This window comes from Fusarium falciforme, chromosome 5, assembly GCF_026873545.1.
Source record: "Fusarium falciforme chromosome 5, complete sequence".
NCBI classification, from domain to species: domain Eukaryota; kingdom Fungi; phylum Ascomycota; class Sordariomycetes; order Hypocreales; family Nectriaceae; genus Fusarium; species Fusarium falciforme.
The window spans coordinates 3,637,356-3,651,199 of record NC_070548.1 but is presented as its reverse complement, the minus strand read 5'-3'; the positions used below and the strand labels follow the sequence as shown (position 1 = coordinate 3,651,199).

General features: G+C 52.8%; 3 protein-coding genes across 3 annotated transcripts; all 3 read left to right on the top strand.

Annotated features, from left to right (window-relative positions):
• Window positions 1-140: 140 nt before the first annotated feature.
• On the top strand, window positions 141-1,778 carry NCS54_00735700 (Hypothetical protein; the record flags this gene model as incomplete). Its single annotated transcript, XM_053152788.1, has 2 exons — window positions 141-515; window positions 573-1,778. The coding sequence occupies 2 exons, from the start codon at window positions 141-143 to the stop codon at window positions 1,776-1,778; spliced, it is 1,581 nt and encodes a 526-aa protein (XP_053008763.1).
• Window positions 1,779-9,198: 7,420 nt separating this feature from the next.
• Window positions 9,199-10,801, top strand: NCS54_00735600 (Hypothetical protein; the record flags this gene model as incomplete). Its single annotated transcript, XM_053152787.1, has 4 exons — window positions 9,199-9,400; window positions 9,564-9,680; window positions 9,742-9,972; window positions 10,182-10,801. 4 exons carry the CDS (start codon window positions 9,199-9,201, stop codon window positions 10,799-10,801), a joined length of 1,170 nt encoding a protein of 389 aa, XP_053008762.1.
• Window positions 10,802-12,368: 1,567 nt separating this feature from the next.
• On the top strand, window positions 12,369-13,309 carry NCS54_00735500 (Hypothetical protein; the record flags this gene model as incomplete). Its single annotated transcript, XM_053152786.1, has 3 exons — window positions 12,369-12,620; window positions 12,675-13,220; window positions 13,268-13,309. The coding sequence occupies 3 exons, from the start codon at window positions 12,369-12,371 to the stop codon at window positions 13,307-13,309; spliced, it is 840 nt and encodes a 279-aa protein (XP_053008761.1).
• Window positions 13,310-13,844: the final 535 nt, after the last annotated feature.

Genomic DNA, 13,844 nt, shown 5'->3' with positions numbered 1-13,844 from the left:
CAGAGACCCAGTTCTCAGCGGTGCGCCGTCCAATCATATCGCCCACGTGCATACCAAATACAGCGGCTAATTTCAACTTCGCCAAAACAGTAAAGGAGGTCGAGCTCGAACATCAAAGGTTCCATCTCCCCCGTCAAGAAATGGCGCTCTTCTTCCCCAGATTTCAGCTTCGTCGGGTTGCTCTCACGGCCGTCGTTCTAGCCGGAGCCTTTTACTGCATGAGCCAGTACATCAACATGTCGTCTCTACCCAAAAGCGGCCTGCTGGCCATCCTGACGGCTTCCTCGGGGGTCGTCACTCAGGCGGTCGATCCCAAGTGGTACCCTCCGAGCACGAACCAAATAAATAACCTCACTGGTGTGCTTCATGGTGAGGGAATTTACGGCTTCATATACAACACTTCACACACGCCTGAGGACAAGTATGGCGTTTACAACTGGTGCAACATGCCTCATGCTCGGAAGAAGGAGTATGTGAAACCTTCTGATGATCATGAATTAATATATGTCGAGGTGGTAAGTCAAACTTGGGGTTTCTCAAACGAGTTGTTCGATTCTCAACAGTGTCTCCAGATTCAAAGACATCACAAGCGCACACCATATGCAGCCAACGCTTTTCCTGTCGAATCATACCGATGGGACTGCAACAACCAAGGTCTATACTACTTTGGCAAACCCTTCGACGAGGGACATAACCCTCCCGCTCAAGGATACTGGTCAGGCTTCAGCTCCGACATCAACCCCTTTACCCCATACGGATTCGTTGGATCGTGCCAGTTCCCTCAGATCAGCGCTGGAGGTCTAGACGACTCCTGGGTCCACGGCAAGGACCTGTATGAAGTTTATCATGATCTACTTCACTTTATCCCAGGTCGTGATGAGGACTGGCGCAGCAAGGTCAAGTTCAGAGTCACCAATAACCAAATCACTAGCCAAGTCGCCGGCATGTTTATCAACGGCATGTGGCAAACAACAGAGTCTGTCCCTCTGCTTATCCAGCAAGCAGACATCGACAGTCTGGAACCCCGGTACAGCTGTGCTGTTGGAAAGAAGCTGACCAATGCCATCATGTCACCATCCAACCGTGAATGGCAGAAGCACTTGACTGAAGGCCAGAGTCTTTTCGATACGTTGGACGACATTTCAGGTGTGCCCAAAGACGATCAGAGCTTCCATGTCAGCTTCGACCATTACTACGATAATTTGTCTGCCCGTCAATGCCACGACAAGCCCCTGCCATGCAAGCTTGTTGATGGCAAGAACTCTTCAACCTGTGTTGATCAAGAGCTCGCAGAAGCCGTCTACCGCATGGGCCAGTGGGAGTATTCACAAATGTACCGCGACGCCCCTGCATCTCTCGCCGCCTCGTTTACATCATACGGCGTTTGGATTGCCGAGCTAGCGAGCCATCTCCGCGGAGTCATGGCCGGTAACAGAGAAACCCTCTATTTACACAACTTTGCTCACGACGGCCCCATGAGCCGAGTCCTGAGCATCCTGCAGATCGACGTCATGGTCTGGCCCGGAATGGGCAGCGAGATTGTGTTTGAGCTGTACAAGAAAGGAACTTCCAAGTCAAGAGATGAGAGCAGCTCAAGTGGTGAGCCTGGATATTATGTGCGAGTTCTGTTTGGTGGAAAGCCGTTGAAGTCATCGAACCCAGACCTGGGGCTGATGGAGATGGTGCCTGTTGAAACTCTCCTCGCATATTTTGATGGTCTAACTGGCAAGGATGGCAATGAGGTGAAGGGCAAGTGTGATGGTTCCATCCCAACTTGAGGGTGAAGAAAAGGGAAACTCGATTAAGATCTTATCGCGGGACCATTCAACGCCATGGGACATAATACAGCAATAATAAGGAAATACTAACAAAGTAATATCACTCCCGTTTTCCAAGTAGCAATCCTCATCACTCTCATGATCTCGAAAGCTCTTAGGCTCAAAGCTCAATGACAGACAGAGGCCTCCTCATCTAGAAGTAAGACGTTGATGTAAAACACAGGGAGCACCCGGTACAGCTGCACAGGCAAAGTCATTCAGAGTCGAGCGGGGGCATGGCTGGCTTTGATTTGGTAGGAGAGCGAGGCAGTCGATAGAGTAACAGCTAAGATCCTCTTTCAAGTCGCCACAGCATTCAACGCCCTCTCCAGGACCTCAGCCATTATGCTCTCTCCAAGCCAAGTTTTTCTATCAAAGCATTCATTGGAGGGCCAAGATCCCTTCTTGGCGAGAGCAGCCCAGATTTCGAATAAAACCGAGAAATATCCTGTCAGCATTCCATGAGGTGAGGCCAGACGCAGGCTTGAGCCGAGTCAAGCTGAGGCGCCGTTCTTGGACACAGATCCGGTGAACGGGCCTGTGGGTGCCAGCATCATCACCACTCGGGATCAAGTATCCAAGCCATAGAGTCAAAAACTAAGACAAGACAACTCTAAGCAGCCCGAGATTGGGCAATGCGTCATGATCTGATTTCGGGCAGCAGAAGCTGATTGCCTATCTTCGAGCCCCAGCCTCACCTTTCTTCGTTTATTAATGAATCCTAACGCCAGAGACAGTTCCAAGACAAGTTTCTCCTTCTTTATTCGTTCCACCGATCCCGCCATGTTACGAGATGTCTCTGCTTGAAGCCAGCAACCTTGGCATTAGCTGATTCAACATCAGCCCAGGATCTACGCAAGCCCCAAGGGTACCCAAGGCCAGGCTATGAGAGTATTTCTAGCTCGGTAAAGAACAATAATTTAGAATGTCTCTGCTGGTATTTGGCTGGCTGGTTGTTCAGCCCAGGAAATGTCTGTCTGGTCATCAGGCCAGCCAGCCAACTCCATGTCTTAGTTTCCCTCTCCCTTCACCACTCACATCTCTCCCCGTCTACCCAACTAATCTCCGCATTATTCTGGACGTTTCAAACTCATCTCTGTCTTATCCTCCAACAAGCCTTATTCACAAAAAGAGGAAATGCCGATGCCGTTTCGAGCAACTTCCCAGAAAGACATGGGCCGACTTTGAGTCTAATTCTGGGCTGTCTCAAGTCATCGCCTTGGAGACCTCGTCTGGAAGTATTTCTATGCGGTAAATTCGGAAGCCATCAATTCATGCGCTTTCCAGAGACTAGAGTAGGTCAAGGCAATGAGGCCGGAGGATCTGCTCCCAACACGAACCTGACTGAGCCAACCTTTCTCCCGGTGTGAACCAGTTTTGTTTCACCGGAAATAGAACATACATGAGTTCTTGCAGTCTACTGCTGACTTCCACTAAAGGAGCTTTTGTATTTAAAGGGCAGGGCATCGCGGTGACCAAACACTGCATGACCCCAGCTTCAGTCCCTCAACTCCCTTTCAGTTTCAGCTGTTTGTGCTTTCTTCCGTTACAAGCTGGCCTTACTTATCTCTCTTCTCACAACAACACCATGGCTCTTGATCCTGTCCAGCACATCAAGAAAAAGACACAAAACGACATTGTCGCCCACGCCGGTGCATGGGCCCAAGACCAAGTCGCTCCTCATCCTCCCAGTCCAGTACGCACCCCTTTCTGACAAGTTAAAACACGAGTTTCTAACAACCCAATCACATTTCAGCCCTCCCAAAAGAGCTCTCCCTCTACAAAGGGGGGCAGTGCCACGACCGCCTCAGCCAAGGTCTCTTAGTGGCCTTGCCTCCATCGTCTTTGTGTATGGGCCACAAGATGAGGCAGGCCACACCTTACCACACATTTTTTTTTTAAATTGTGAAGGGGGGCAAGAAGGTGTACTTTCTTATTCGTTTAGGGACCGGATCCTATCGAAAACTCCTTGTGGTTGAACCGCGCAACATTACTCAGGTGCGGATGCAGCCTTCAGAAGAACGGCCTGGTGCTAGGGTTCCGGGGATAGGAAGATGTTAGGTATTTTCTTTAGGGTTCAAAATTGTTATTTGACGGAACATGGGTTTCCATAGTAGCAAAGCAGTGTCTATTTCCTTCCTCTAGTTAAGCTTGGTGTGGTATCTACTCGCATGAGACACGAAACATTAAGGTATAGTTTTCTTCCCCTCCATGGAGGTTTCCTTAATTAAGCGCATAACTTCTTAATTCACCCACTTCGAAGCAGTAATCTTTGGGTGAGAAACTGTGTTCACTTCAGGAAGTTGCTTGTGTGGCATTGCTATGATAATCATTCACGCTTAAGCCAGCCTCGCAGGTGGGATCTGGACTCCGTATAACGACAAACAACATGAATGTCTAATTTATCAATGTACTCGCATTATATCTCATATCTAATCATCTGTCTGATCTCGCGGGCCTACGATACTTGCAAAACCTGATCAATGGTATTCATACCCTACACCACGATGATGGTTCCGCGATTTTTTGCTGTTCCTGAAGTTTTGCTCCCAACATGGTTTTAATATCTATTCTAAAAGTGTACTTAGTCACTTACATAATGCAAATGTTCTAGAATATTAAAAGGTGTGATCCAAGCAACTGGATGGGCATGGCGGATAGTCCTCTCAGAAAACAAGGCAACCAAGGCAAACTACCAACAATCACCAAACTGCTTCTGCGAGATACATGCGAGTACAACCACGACTTATTCATAGACTCCACTTTCAAGACAAGAAAGAGTGCCATGTCGTCATTGTCCCAACCAACGCACGCCTCATCCAAGTGTGGCCCAAACCACGAGGATACCTTCCACCTCCCCGATCGCCCTGATTCCTCCACCGTCTAGGCATCAAGGTGCCATTAAAGTGCCAGAGACGAGAACCGTCAAATCAGAGCGCCAACCGGCGCGCTACATGGGTGACAGATGGTGACGAGTTCAGCATGCGGTTTTCCTACCTGGCCAATGATGGAAACGAAACTAGTCCGGGGAAATTGGGAGTGCGGGATATTAGCCGGTGATTACAAAGATGCGAACTTATCAGTCTCTACGAGGGTGGGAGGTCTGGATGGCCATATTTTGCCCAATATCGCCTGGGTAAAAGTGACTCGGCTGACTGGGCGACATGGGCCTCCCGATGGCAGCACTGTACTGGTACCTTTTCTTGAGGGGATGCAGTAGGGTGGATCAGATGCACTCCAAATCCCGACATTTGTGTTTTCGAGTCGGGGGAAGTTGTAACGAAGCTCGTTTTGCTAAACACGGGTGCAAAAACGTCCGACAAGCTTAGACAGCTCGGGCCCGCCGCTCCAGCATCACTTCAACAAGACGATTTCAAGGGACCAAGTCGTCAATCTCGAAGAGCGAGCGACCGAAGAGACGGAGGCTACGAGGAATGGGTGGACCCTCGGTCGGTCCATCCATCCGGGTCCGCCCATTGATACCCCTGTCACTCCGAATGGTAGCTGAGGATCGTGTCAGCAGCACGAGCAACTGCAGCGGGAGGAGAGAGGAACCTACCAAGGTGAAACTTGCACATGGCTGCGCAATTTGGAGGCCATTCACCATCTTGACATCAAGAGATACCTATGAGAACACCATCGACGTGATGGGAACACTATGCCGACAACCTGACGGATAGGCCGCGATGTGGGCAATGAGAGGTTAGCCTAGCTTGAATACTGTAGCTGCAGTATGAACATCTTCTCAGAGAACCAATCTTCGTAAATATCTCGTCGTCAAGTTACAAGTTATCGTGGCTGGCGGAGGCACTGACTGCGTACAAAAATCGATGTAGATGAAGTAGCCGGTCATCGGGAAAAAGTCGGGGTGCCTCCTCCGTGCTGTACTGTACTTAGACACGGAGGTTGATACTTGGCAACGTGCCGCCCGGACGCGATGCTCAATGTCGACATCGAGCGTGGAAGATTTTGGATGAACCGCGCTTTGCATCCAGACAGATGAAAAAAGTGTAATTGTATTTGCCAGGCTCGGCTTGTTCCTCACGTTGCCAGGGATCGTTGAGAATCGACCCATGCGGGCAGCCGTTGGAGCTGGAAGGCGGAGGTTACCTGCGTATGGTCTTCAGGTATTTATGAGAGTGCCAGATAACGGCCCGAACACGATCCTCCGTGGCTGATAAGATTGAGAGAGAAAACCCGGACACTGTTGCCAATTCCAGCTCCCGGCATGGTATGAGGTAGCTGGCGTTCTGCATGTGAGCTGGCCGTTCCGGAAAGTCTGAACGGAGTGCCGATAAAGTGATGCTATGCGCTGTCCATTTTGCAGCTGCAAGCTTGATGTCGCAGGGACCGCGGTCCGTCTTGCGGGCAAGATGACAAGCGCAGAATGGCTATGTAGCAGGCAGGTGACATGATTGACTGCGGTAGCTGGACCCTTGCTGCGAAGTTCGAGGCGTGGTATCCCAGGCCATGCATGCCATTTAACGCGCTGGGTCCATCAGGCATATCATGATGAACAGCGCCTTAGGAGTTCCATACGATGCGATACGGCTTCAAGGTCCTGGTCTGGGGTTCAACGGGCACCAGGCACGAGTCAGCATCAAGCCCGGGCGTGTTAGCTGATACCAGGAGGAAGGCGGTGCGGCACAGTTCAACACCGAGGCGGACTTTCGCGGAATTGATCTCTTGACCAGACATCAAATGCGGCTAAGGATGAGAAGTCCATGAGACAGGAATTGCAGGCAAAGGAATCGCGCAGCGCATCGCATCACGGGCGCACAGTGCCCTGTTTCAAGAAGGTGATGAACCTGAAGGTTGCAGCAAAGCTGCATGGCAGTATGGCGACGAAGCACCGACGCCAGTCAACGACACGATGGTCGGCTCACGGTGACAGAAACCGCGAATTCAACGAGAACAAGCCGGCATACATGCCCGTCCCCGCTTAAAAACCCCAGGTGCAGCACAATCAAACCCGTGGCGCTGGGAAAAGGGGGATGCCGCTAGGACACGAGAGTCGTCAATGTAATTTGGTCCCCACATCATCCAGATGATGGCCCATTGTTAAGGTTGAAAGGACAACAAAACCGACGAGTTGAAAAGACAGGAAAGGAGGACGAGGCGCCGAGGAGTGGGAACATGACGTCCTGTTACAGCGGACGGTGTAACGAGTCAATACTGATAAATTAACCCGGTGCAATATGCCGTAAGGTGTCCCTGTTGGTAGCTGAACAATGCAGCGGCTGCAGACAGCAGTTGGCAAGGCTGCCTGTGGTGGCAACGGCAGGTTGCATGATGCTATCGAATGTGGGATTCTCGGAGGTGGTCATCAATGATGAGGATTGCTGATGTCGGTTGCTGATCGATTCAAGATGCACGTCTGTCCTTGGGTCGCGGTCGAAAGACAATTGGGCTGCATGGAACGGTTTGCGATGCTTGAACCGTGCACCGGGAAGCCAGACTCAAGGATGGAAGCATTAGAGAGTGTCCTAAGCGTTGCGAGGACTGGGTCTGAGTCTCGTGTGAGCATGGAGCAGGAAGAGGCCAAGGGCATCCTAGGATTCGAGGAGCCTTGCAAGCGTTGCAGGGTCGTGAATGGCGCGAGCTGCTTCGGCCGAGGCCCCAGACGCAGGATAGGACATTAAAGAAGAAAAACCCGTCAAGGGAGTCTGCATATCATGAATTAGTCAATCAAGAAGGAGTTGAAGATCAACATTGGTGAACTGACGTGCGTAGCCGTCTACGACCCTCGGGCTGATGATATCCCCATCGCCGAATAGTTTCGCATTCACACCCAAAGGACACAATGTATTCGCACAGTGTTCTCATTCCCCGGCTGCACTGGCAACCCACCCGCCGTCAACTGGCATCGTGGAGCGTGGAGCGCAGAGTGTTGCGTTGCTGGCAAAAGGGCCAAGAAAAGGCACCCCACACGTCGTCATTTCAGTGTCCGTCATTAGCCCGGTTATCAAATCAAAAACGGATTGGGGCGGGCGTCTGGGCGTTCAACGGACAACGGGCGGGCAGGGCCGGGGGGCGGACGAAGTCGCAGAGACATCCAAGCTGCAGATGGTTGCGCAAGATGAAGAAGATCGGTTGTGTTCTAGAAAATGGCAGGGCATGGGGAGACGAGGCACAAGGCGACGAGAAATTCAACATGGGCAGGAAGTAGATCCAGTTCTTTGCAAAGGGGAAGGCGCAGCCTGGATGTATGTCTCGAGTTCTCCTTCCCCGAGGTCTCAGTGTCCGCATCTCGAGGAAGAGCCCAGCAGCTGTACCCAGTACAAGCACCCTTTCTTGCCTCCTGCCTCTCCCTGTTCTGCGAAACGAGGTACGAGTGGAGTAGGTACATCCCTCCCCTAGGCGGGCGAGTCATCACCAAGAGAGGCGGCCTCCAGGTGTCTTGCAGTAAATTCCACCCACTATTTGAGCATCGGGCAGGCCCCGTAAAGATCACTTCAGGGCACTCGACCGACCGGCCGTCCTGAGAAGGAGCGTTGGACCAGCACGACAAGGTACAACCACACCAAGTACCTGCAGCCTTCGACAGCGCCTTGCACCTGGCACCTGCCAACTGCGCGCCCCAAGCGTTGCCGACCTGTGCCCACTCCCCACGACGTGACTTCCTGATTTGATTGATGACTTTTGGGCCTGGCTCCTTCTCCTTTCCCACCAGCCCAGCACCAGGCCCTGGGTTTTTCCTCCCCCCATCACGCCTTGTCCGTTGACAACTTGTTCACCACCATCTTCGGCCTCTTCTTTCTTTTTCCCTCTTCCTCCTCTCCGTCTCTGTCTCCCTCTTTTTCTCTATTAGACTTTCCGTCTGCTCTGCAGCGGTTTTCGCCTCGAGTCTTCCTGGTCCGCCGTCTTGTCACCAGCTTCTGCGACCAAGCTTCGTGCCTTTTTCCGCCTCCCCGAACCCTTTCGTGGTTTATTCCCGACTCGCGCAGCCCGTGGCTATTCACCCCTGCGCTCTCTTCCCGCGAACGAAGCTGCACCACTCGACGACGAAATATCCTGCCGCATAGGGTGAGTCGATGATTTGACGCACAGTATCGCCAGCGGTTTGTCGACGTGTTGCGACGAGGGGGTCCTGAGGGCTTGGTGGTTCTCGATGGAGCCTGTCTCAGATGGCTGATGCATCGCATCCTGACGTCGGCCACGGCGGCAATTTTCCTCCACCACCGTCCCTCATTGTCTTGTGTCCCGGCGCCCTCGTTGCCTCGCGCTGCACCTGGTCATCGCGAACTGCCGTCTATCGATTTGTCGATTTCATCAGGCTAACTCGTCATTGTCGTCGCTAGACTCTTTCGTTGCGAGATTTGAGAAATCTTCGAACCGACACCGTCCCGGTTTTTCCCACTTGAATCCGAAATTCTACAACATGTCCTACTACGACAACCCGCAGTGGTCGGCTTCGACCCAGAACAACTGGGAGCACCAGGGCTCGACCACTCCCGTTCGTGCAGGTACGGATGGAATGCGAACGCCTTCCGATCCCAGGATGCCCATTAACTCGCTCATCCGCTCAGGCGCCAGTGGACCTCAGCCCCAGGACGACTACGCCTTCTCGTATCAGTTCGACGGTATGTTCTCCATCAACAACGTCGGTCTTGTTCCCTCCGGTTTCTGTTGGCGTCTTTTGTGACGGTCACTTTGCTGTCGGGTGGCCGACCCGAACCAGAAATTGGAGAGAACTCGGACTTGACGAGTTGTGCGTCTCGCACAGGAACTAATCCTCCCTCCCAGAGGTTGATCGAGCTTATGAAAACTTGCAAAAGTCTGGCAAGGGCTATGGAATGGGCGGCCGACGTGAGTTTTCTGATCTCCACCGTTTTGCCCTGTCAGCATCCTCCCAAGACCTTGGTGAGTAGGTTGGGACTGGCAGGGCGCCTTGAGCGCCCCAACTGACCATCCTCCGATGCAGACTCGCGCGCCTCCCACCACTCCTCTGGCTCTCGCCCTCATTCGGTTAACAACTTTGACGACGCCCGAGGTTCCCAGGGACCCAACCTCCAGAACTTCTACGCCAACCAGCGTCACCAGCCCTCGCGAGGCTCCAACGAGGCAGAGCAGGTCATGCAGGCGAAGAGAAGGATGGCAGCTCAGCGGGAGCGAGAGCTTCGAAACCTGCACACTGAGCAGCAATACCAGCGAAGTAGGCCACCCTCTACTGTATAGCACATTCCTACTATCGCAAAACCAAAAGAAGATGCCAAATAGAAAAAAATTGTGGTCATGGGCGGCCGATGATTGTTGGCCGGACGCCGCTCATGTTTTCTTTCTTCTTCACTCGCTTCTCCCGAACAGCACACATGTAATCCGCGTCGAGTTTGTTGAGCTTGGGCTAACAGCTTTTCTACGTAGCCGTCCTTTCCGAGTTGACCCTCCCGGGCAACAAGCACATGTCTGAGGAGGAGACTCGGGACTTGATCGCCCGCCAGCGCAGCGCCTTGTACGGCGAGGGACCGTTCGCTGAAAAGGCCGGATATGTTGACGAGACTGGCAACGTCCGCACTGGCGCCCCTGGCCCTAGCGGAGCTTCTAGTATCCGCGGACACTCGCCCTTGGCCTTTGACAACATCGGCCGCGCCCCTCCTACTGGTGATGCCGGTACCCCAGGCTCTACTGGCGATGCCCACGGCCCTCCTGCCGAGCCGGCCTCTCGACCCCAGAGCACAGCCAGCCCTCAGACCTCTGGACCCACGAACCGGGTCTTTGACAACGCGGTTGGACCCCAGAGCCGAACCAGCACCTCCAGCCCAACCGGCGGATCCCCCTCGCGCGATCTCGCCCCTGGATCTAAGCCCAGCCAGTCTGGAGCCTCTGTTGCTCCCATCGGCACCCGTCCCTCGGGCACACCGGCGACCACAGCTTCCTCCAAGCGGTCGACCACTCCCCTCGCCTCCCCTGGCGGCTGGGGCCGTGGCAACGGCGTCTGGGGTCAGTCTTCGGGCCTCGGTGCCCCTGCTAGTGTCTGGGGTTAGAATCTGAGGGACGGTTTCGGGCGTGCTGGTAGGTATGGGCGTTGACAGTTGCATAGGGAATGGCGCTTGAGGTAAAAGATGCATCGAGGTTGGTACATTTGAGTTGTGACAGGGACAGGGACGGTGTCTCTGCTGCTCTTTTACGGCTCCTGATTTTCATGTTGGGGGCACTCTGGCAATGAATGGGGAACGGCAAACACGCAAGACTACTCGGATCTGGCTAGAGCTGGGTGGTTCCATTGAGGTCACAGGTGTTGAAGGAACGGCATCGACAGAGGAGTTGTCATTTGTTTCTTTTTTCGGCTGAAGGGCTTGGACTGGTGAAATGGGAGTTGCATTTGATCATCACAATGGGGCGTCCGTTGTTTAGGGATGTCGACTTTGCGTTCAGCAGCGGATGGACAAGGAAAAAGAGGTGTGTCTAGTATGGATGGATGGACGGACAGGAAGGGACGCTTTCGAAAACATGTTTGGACGAAGTTCTTTGGGAAGGCTACGGCCTGGGGCGCTCATCATGATTGTGGCGGGACGGCTCAGCGTCCCGACGGCAACGACGGATACCCAAGGGAGCGGAGCTTGAGGCGTTTACGCTGTTTATCGACCAACGACAAGTCTGCGAATCGTCTGCGGCGAGTGCGAGCAAGCAAGCAAGCATAGCCGGAGCGACGGTCTCGGAGTCTCCTTGACGATAGGAGGTATTTGATTTGTCGGCGCCAACACACAAAGGTTCTGGGATGAAAGGGATTATACGGATCACCAATCCTTTACTCGGCAAGCGAAAACGCAGGTGTTTATATACGACAAAAACACACAAGACCCAAAAACGACACAAAAAAAGGAGGGAGATAAAACAAGGGCATTTCTTGGGGTTCAGGGTGGATATAGGGTCAGGACTGTTTCGGTGTTCATTTTCCTTCGCGTCTCTCGTTTGCGTTGCGTGCTTTTGGGCAGGTTCGTTCGGTGCAGGATTGGGGTATACGGAGATCGGTTCTACAAGGGTTGCTTGGCCAGGGAATGGAGAAATTGTTTGCTGGTTTTGCGACATTCTGGAAAGGGAGACAAACATTTGGGGAGACAGTAATTGTTAGGGCATACATTTATGAGAACGGTTCGGGAGTTAATAAGACTTGTTGCGAACGTGACTGATCTGATCTGACAGGAGAGGCATTCATTCAAGGGTCCTTTCTATTCCAAGACGAGTAACCACCAACTCTTTGACAGTCTAACTCGAGTTACACACCATGACGCCAAACTTGGACGACTCGGGCATGTGCGCGTCATCGGAAGCTCCCGTCTGTCGTCTCCCGTCTCCCTTCTCCCTTCAGCGCCAACAACCCCCACCCGATGCCGTGCCCGCCCGCCGGGGAGAAAGCCGCTCCCCGGAATGGGGATTCCGTGTGTGGAGAAGAGGAGTCGAGGGAGAGAAGGATATAAAAGGACGGGAACGAATGAATGACGGGTACACTGAGTGACGCGATCTGTTTCTTGTGTTACTGTACAGATAAAAGGGCACTCGGAACGTCACAAACATTCACGCTGCAACGATTGAACCTTGAACAAAGAAACGATGCCTCAGTTTGACGAATCCAAGGCGTATGTTGAGCAGGAAGACACCGTCTTTTTCGACGACGGCCGAGAGATTGAGCTTCTGCACTATGTCTATGGTCGAGACGACATTGACGAGCTGCGTGGCTCGCCGAAGCGTATTCTGCAGGCCATCGATGAGTTTGCTCGCACAAAGAAGTATCTCATGAATGTTGGCGAGGACAAGGGCAAGATTGTTACGGACCTGATTGCTGAGGTGAAGCCTAAGGTCATGGTAAGCTGAGACATGGCAGATCTTGTCTGATGACATCTGAACGTGCATCTACAGGTTGAACTTGGTGGTTACGTGGGTTACTCGACTCTTCTCTTTGCCGACGCCGTGCGTTCCTCAGGTGGTTCACACTACTATTCCCTCGAACGCAACCCCGAGTTTGCCGCCGTCATCACCTCACTTATTGACCTGGCGGGTTTACGCTCCGTCGCCAGCGTAATCGTTGGTCCTAGCGACAAGTCCCTCTCACGCCTGCGCGCAGACGGCACCCTCACCAAGATCGACCTCATGTTCCTAGACCACTACAAGCCCGCATACCTCAGCGACCTCAAGCTCTGCGAGCGCCTCCGCCTCGTGGGACCAGGCACCGTCCTTGCGGCTGACAACGTCATCAAGCCGGGTAACCCGCCGTACCTGGCCTACGTGCGGAGCAGCGTCGAGGAGAAGAGGGCTGGATCGAAGAGCGCAGGTGGCTTCTCTGATAAGACTACTAAGCAGTATGAGAAGAGGGAGGGGGAGGAGAAGCTAGATGAGGCCGATGGGGATCCGAATTTGGTGTATGAGAGTCGGTTGATCAACAGCTTTGAGCCGACGGGTATTCCAGTGAGTATGCCGCCAGGCCATACACACCCTATTACTGACACGTACAGGATGGTGTTGAAATCACAAGATGCACAGGTCGAGCGAATTAGATACATTGAATCGATACCTACTCAAGCTTCTCAACACCAACGAGTCCACCACAGCCCCCCTCACAAGACGATCGTGAGACCCTCAACCCTCACCAAACAGGCGTCCCGCCCGGTTAGCTCAATCGGTAGAGCGTGAGACTCTTACGAGTACACACATCTCAAGGTTGCGGGTTCGACCCCCGCATCGGGCTATTCCTATAAAATGATTGAGATTCTTTTTTTTTTTGCCGGTCTGTTCTTTTTTGTTGATGCAACCATTCTTTCGAGGCTTTTGGCGAATTTGTGATCGGGCATTGTCAGTACCTACAACTACTCGATGTGCTCTTTTTACACCTATACCACGGTAAGGAAAGGCTTTGCGTATCCTTCCACGGTAAAGATATTGTTGTCGACTCACTTATTTTTATTTTGTTTCAGCAGGCTCTGACCTGTGAGCAAGCCTGGGGTCATTGGCTGCTCTTTAGACCAACAGCGCCTTAGACCCAACAGTCACTCTCTATCATCATACCCGGCTGCTTTGTTGTTTAGCTGGAAC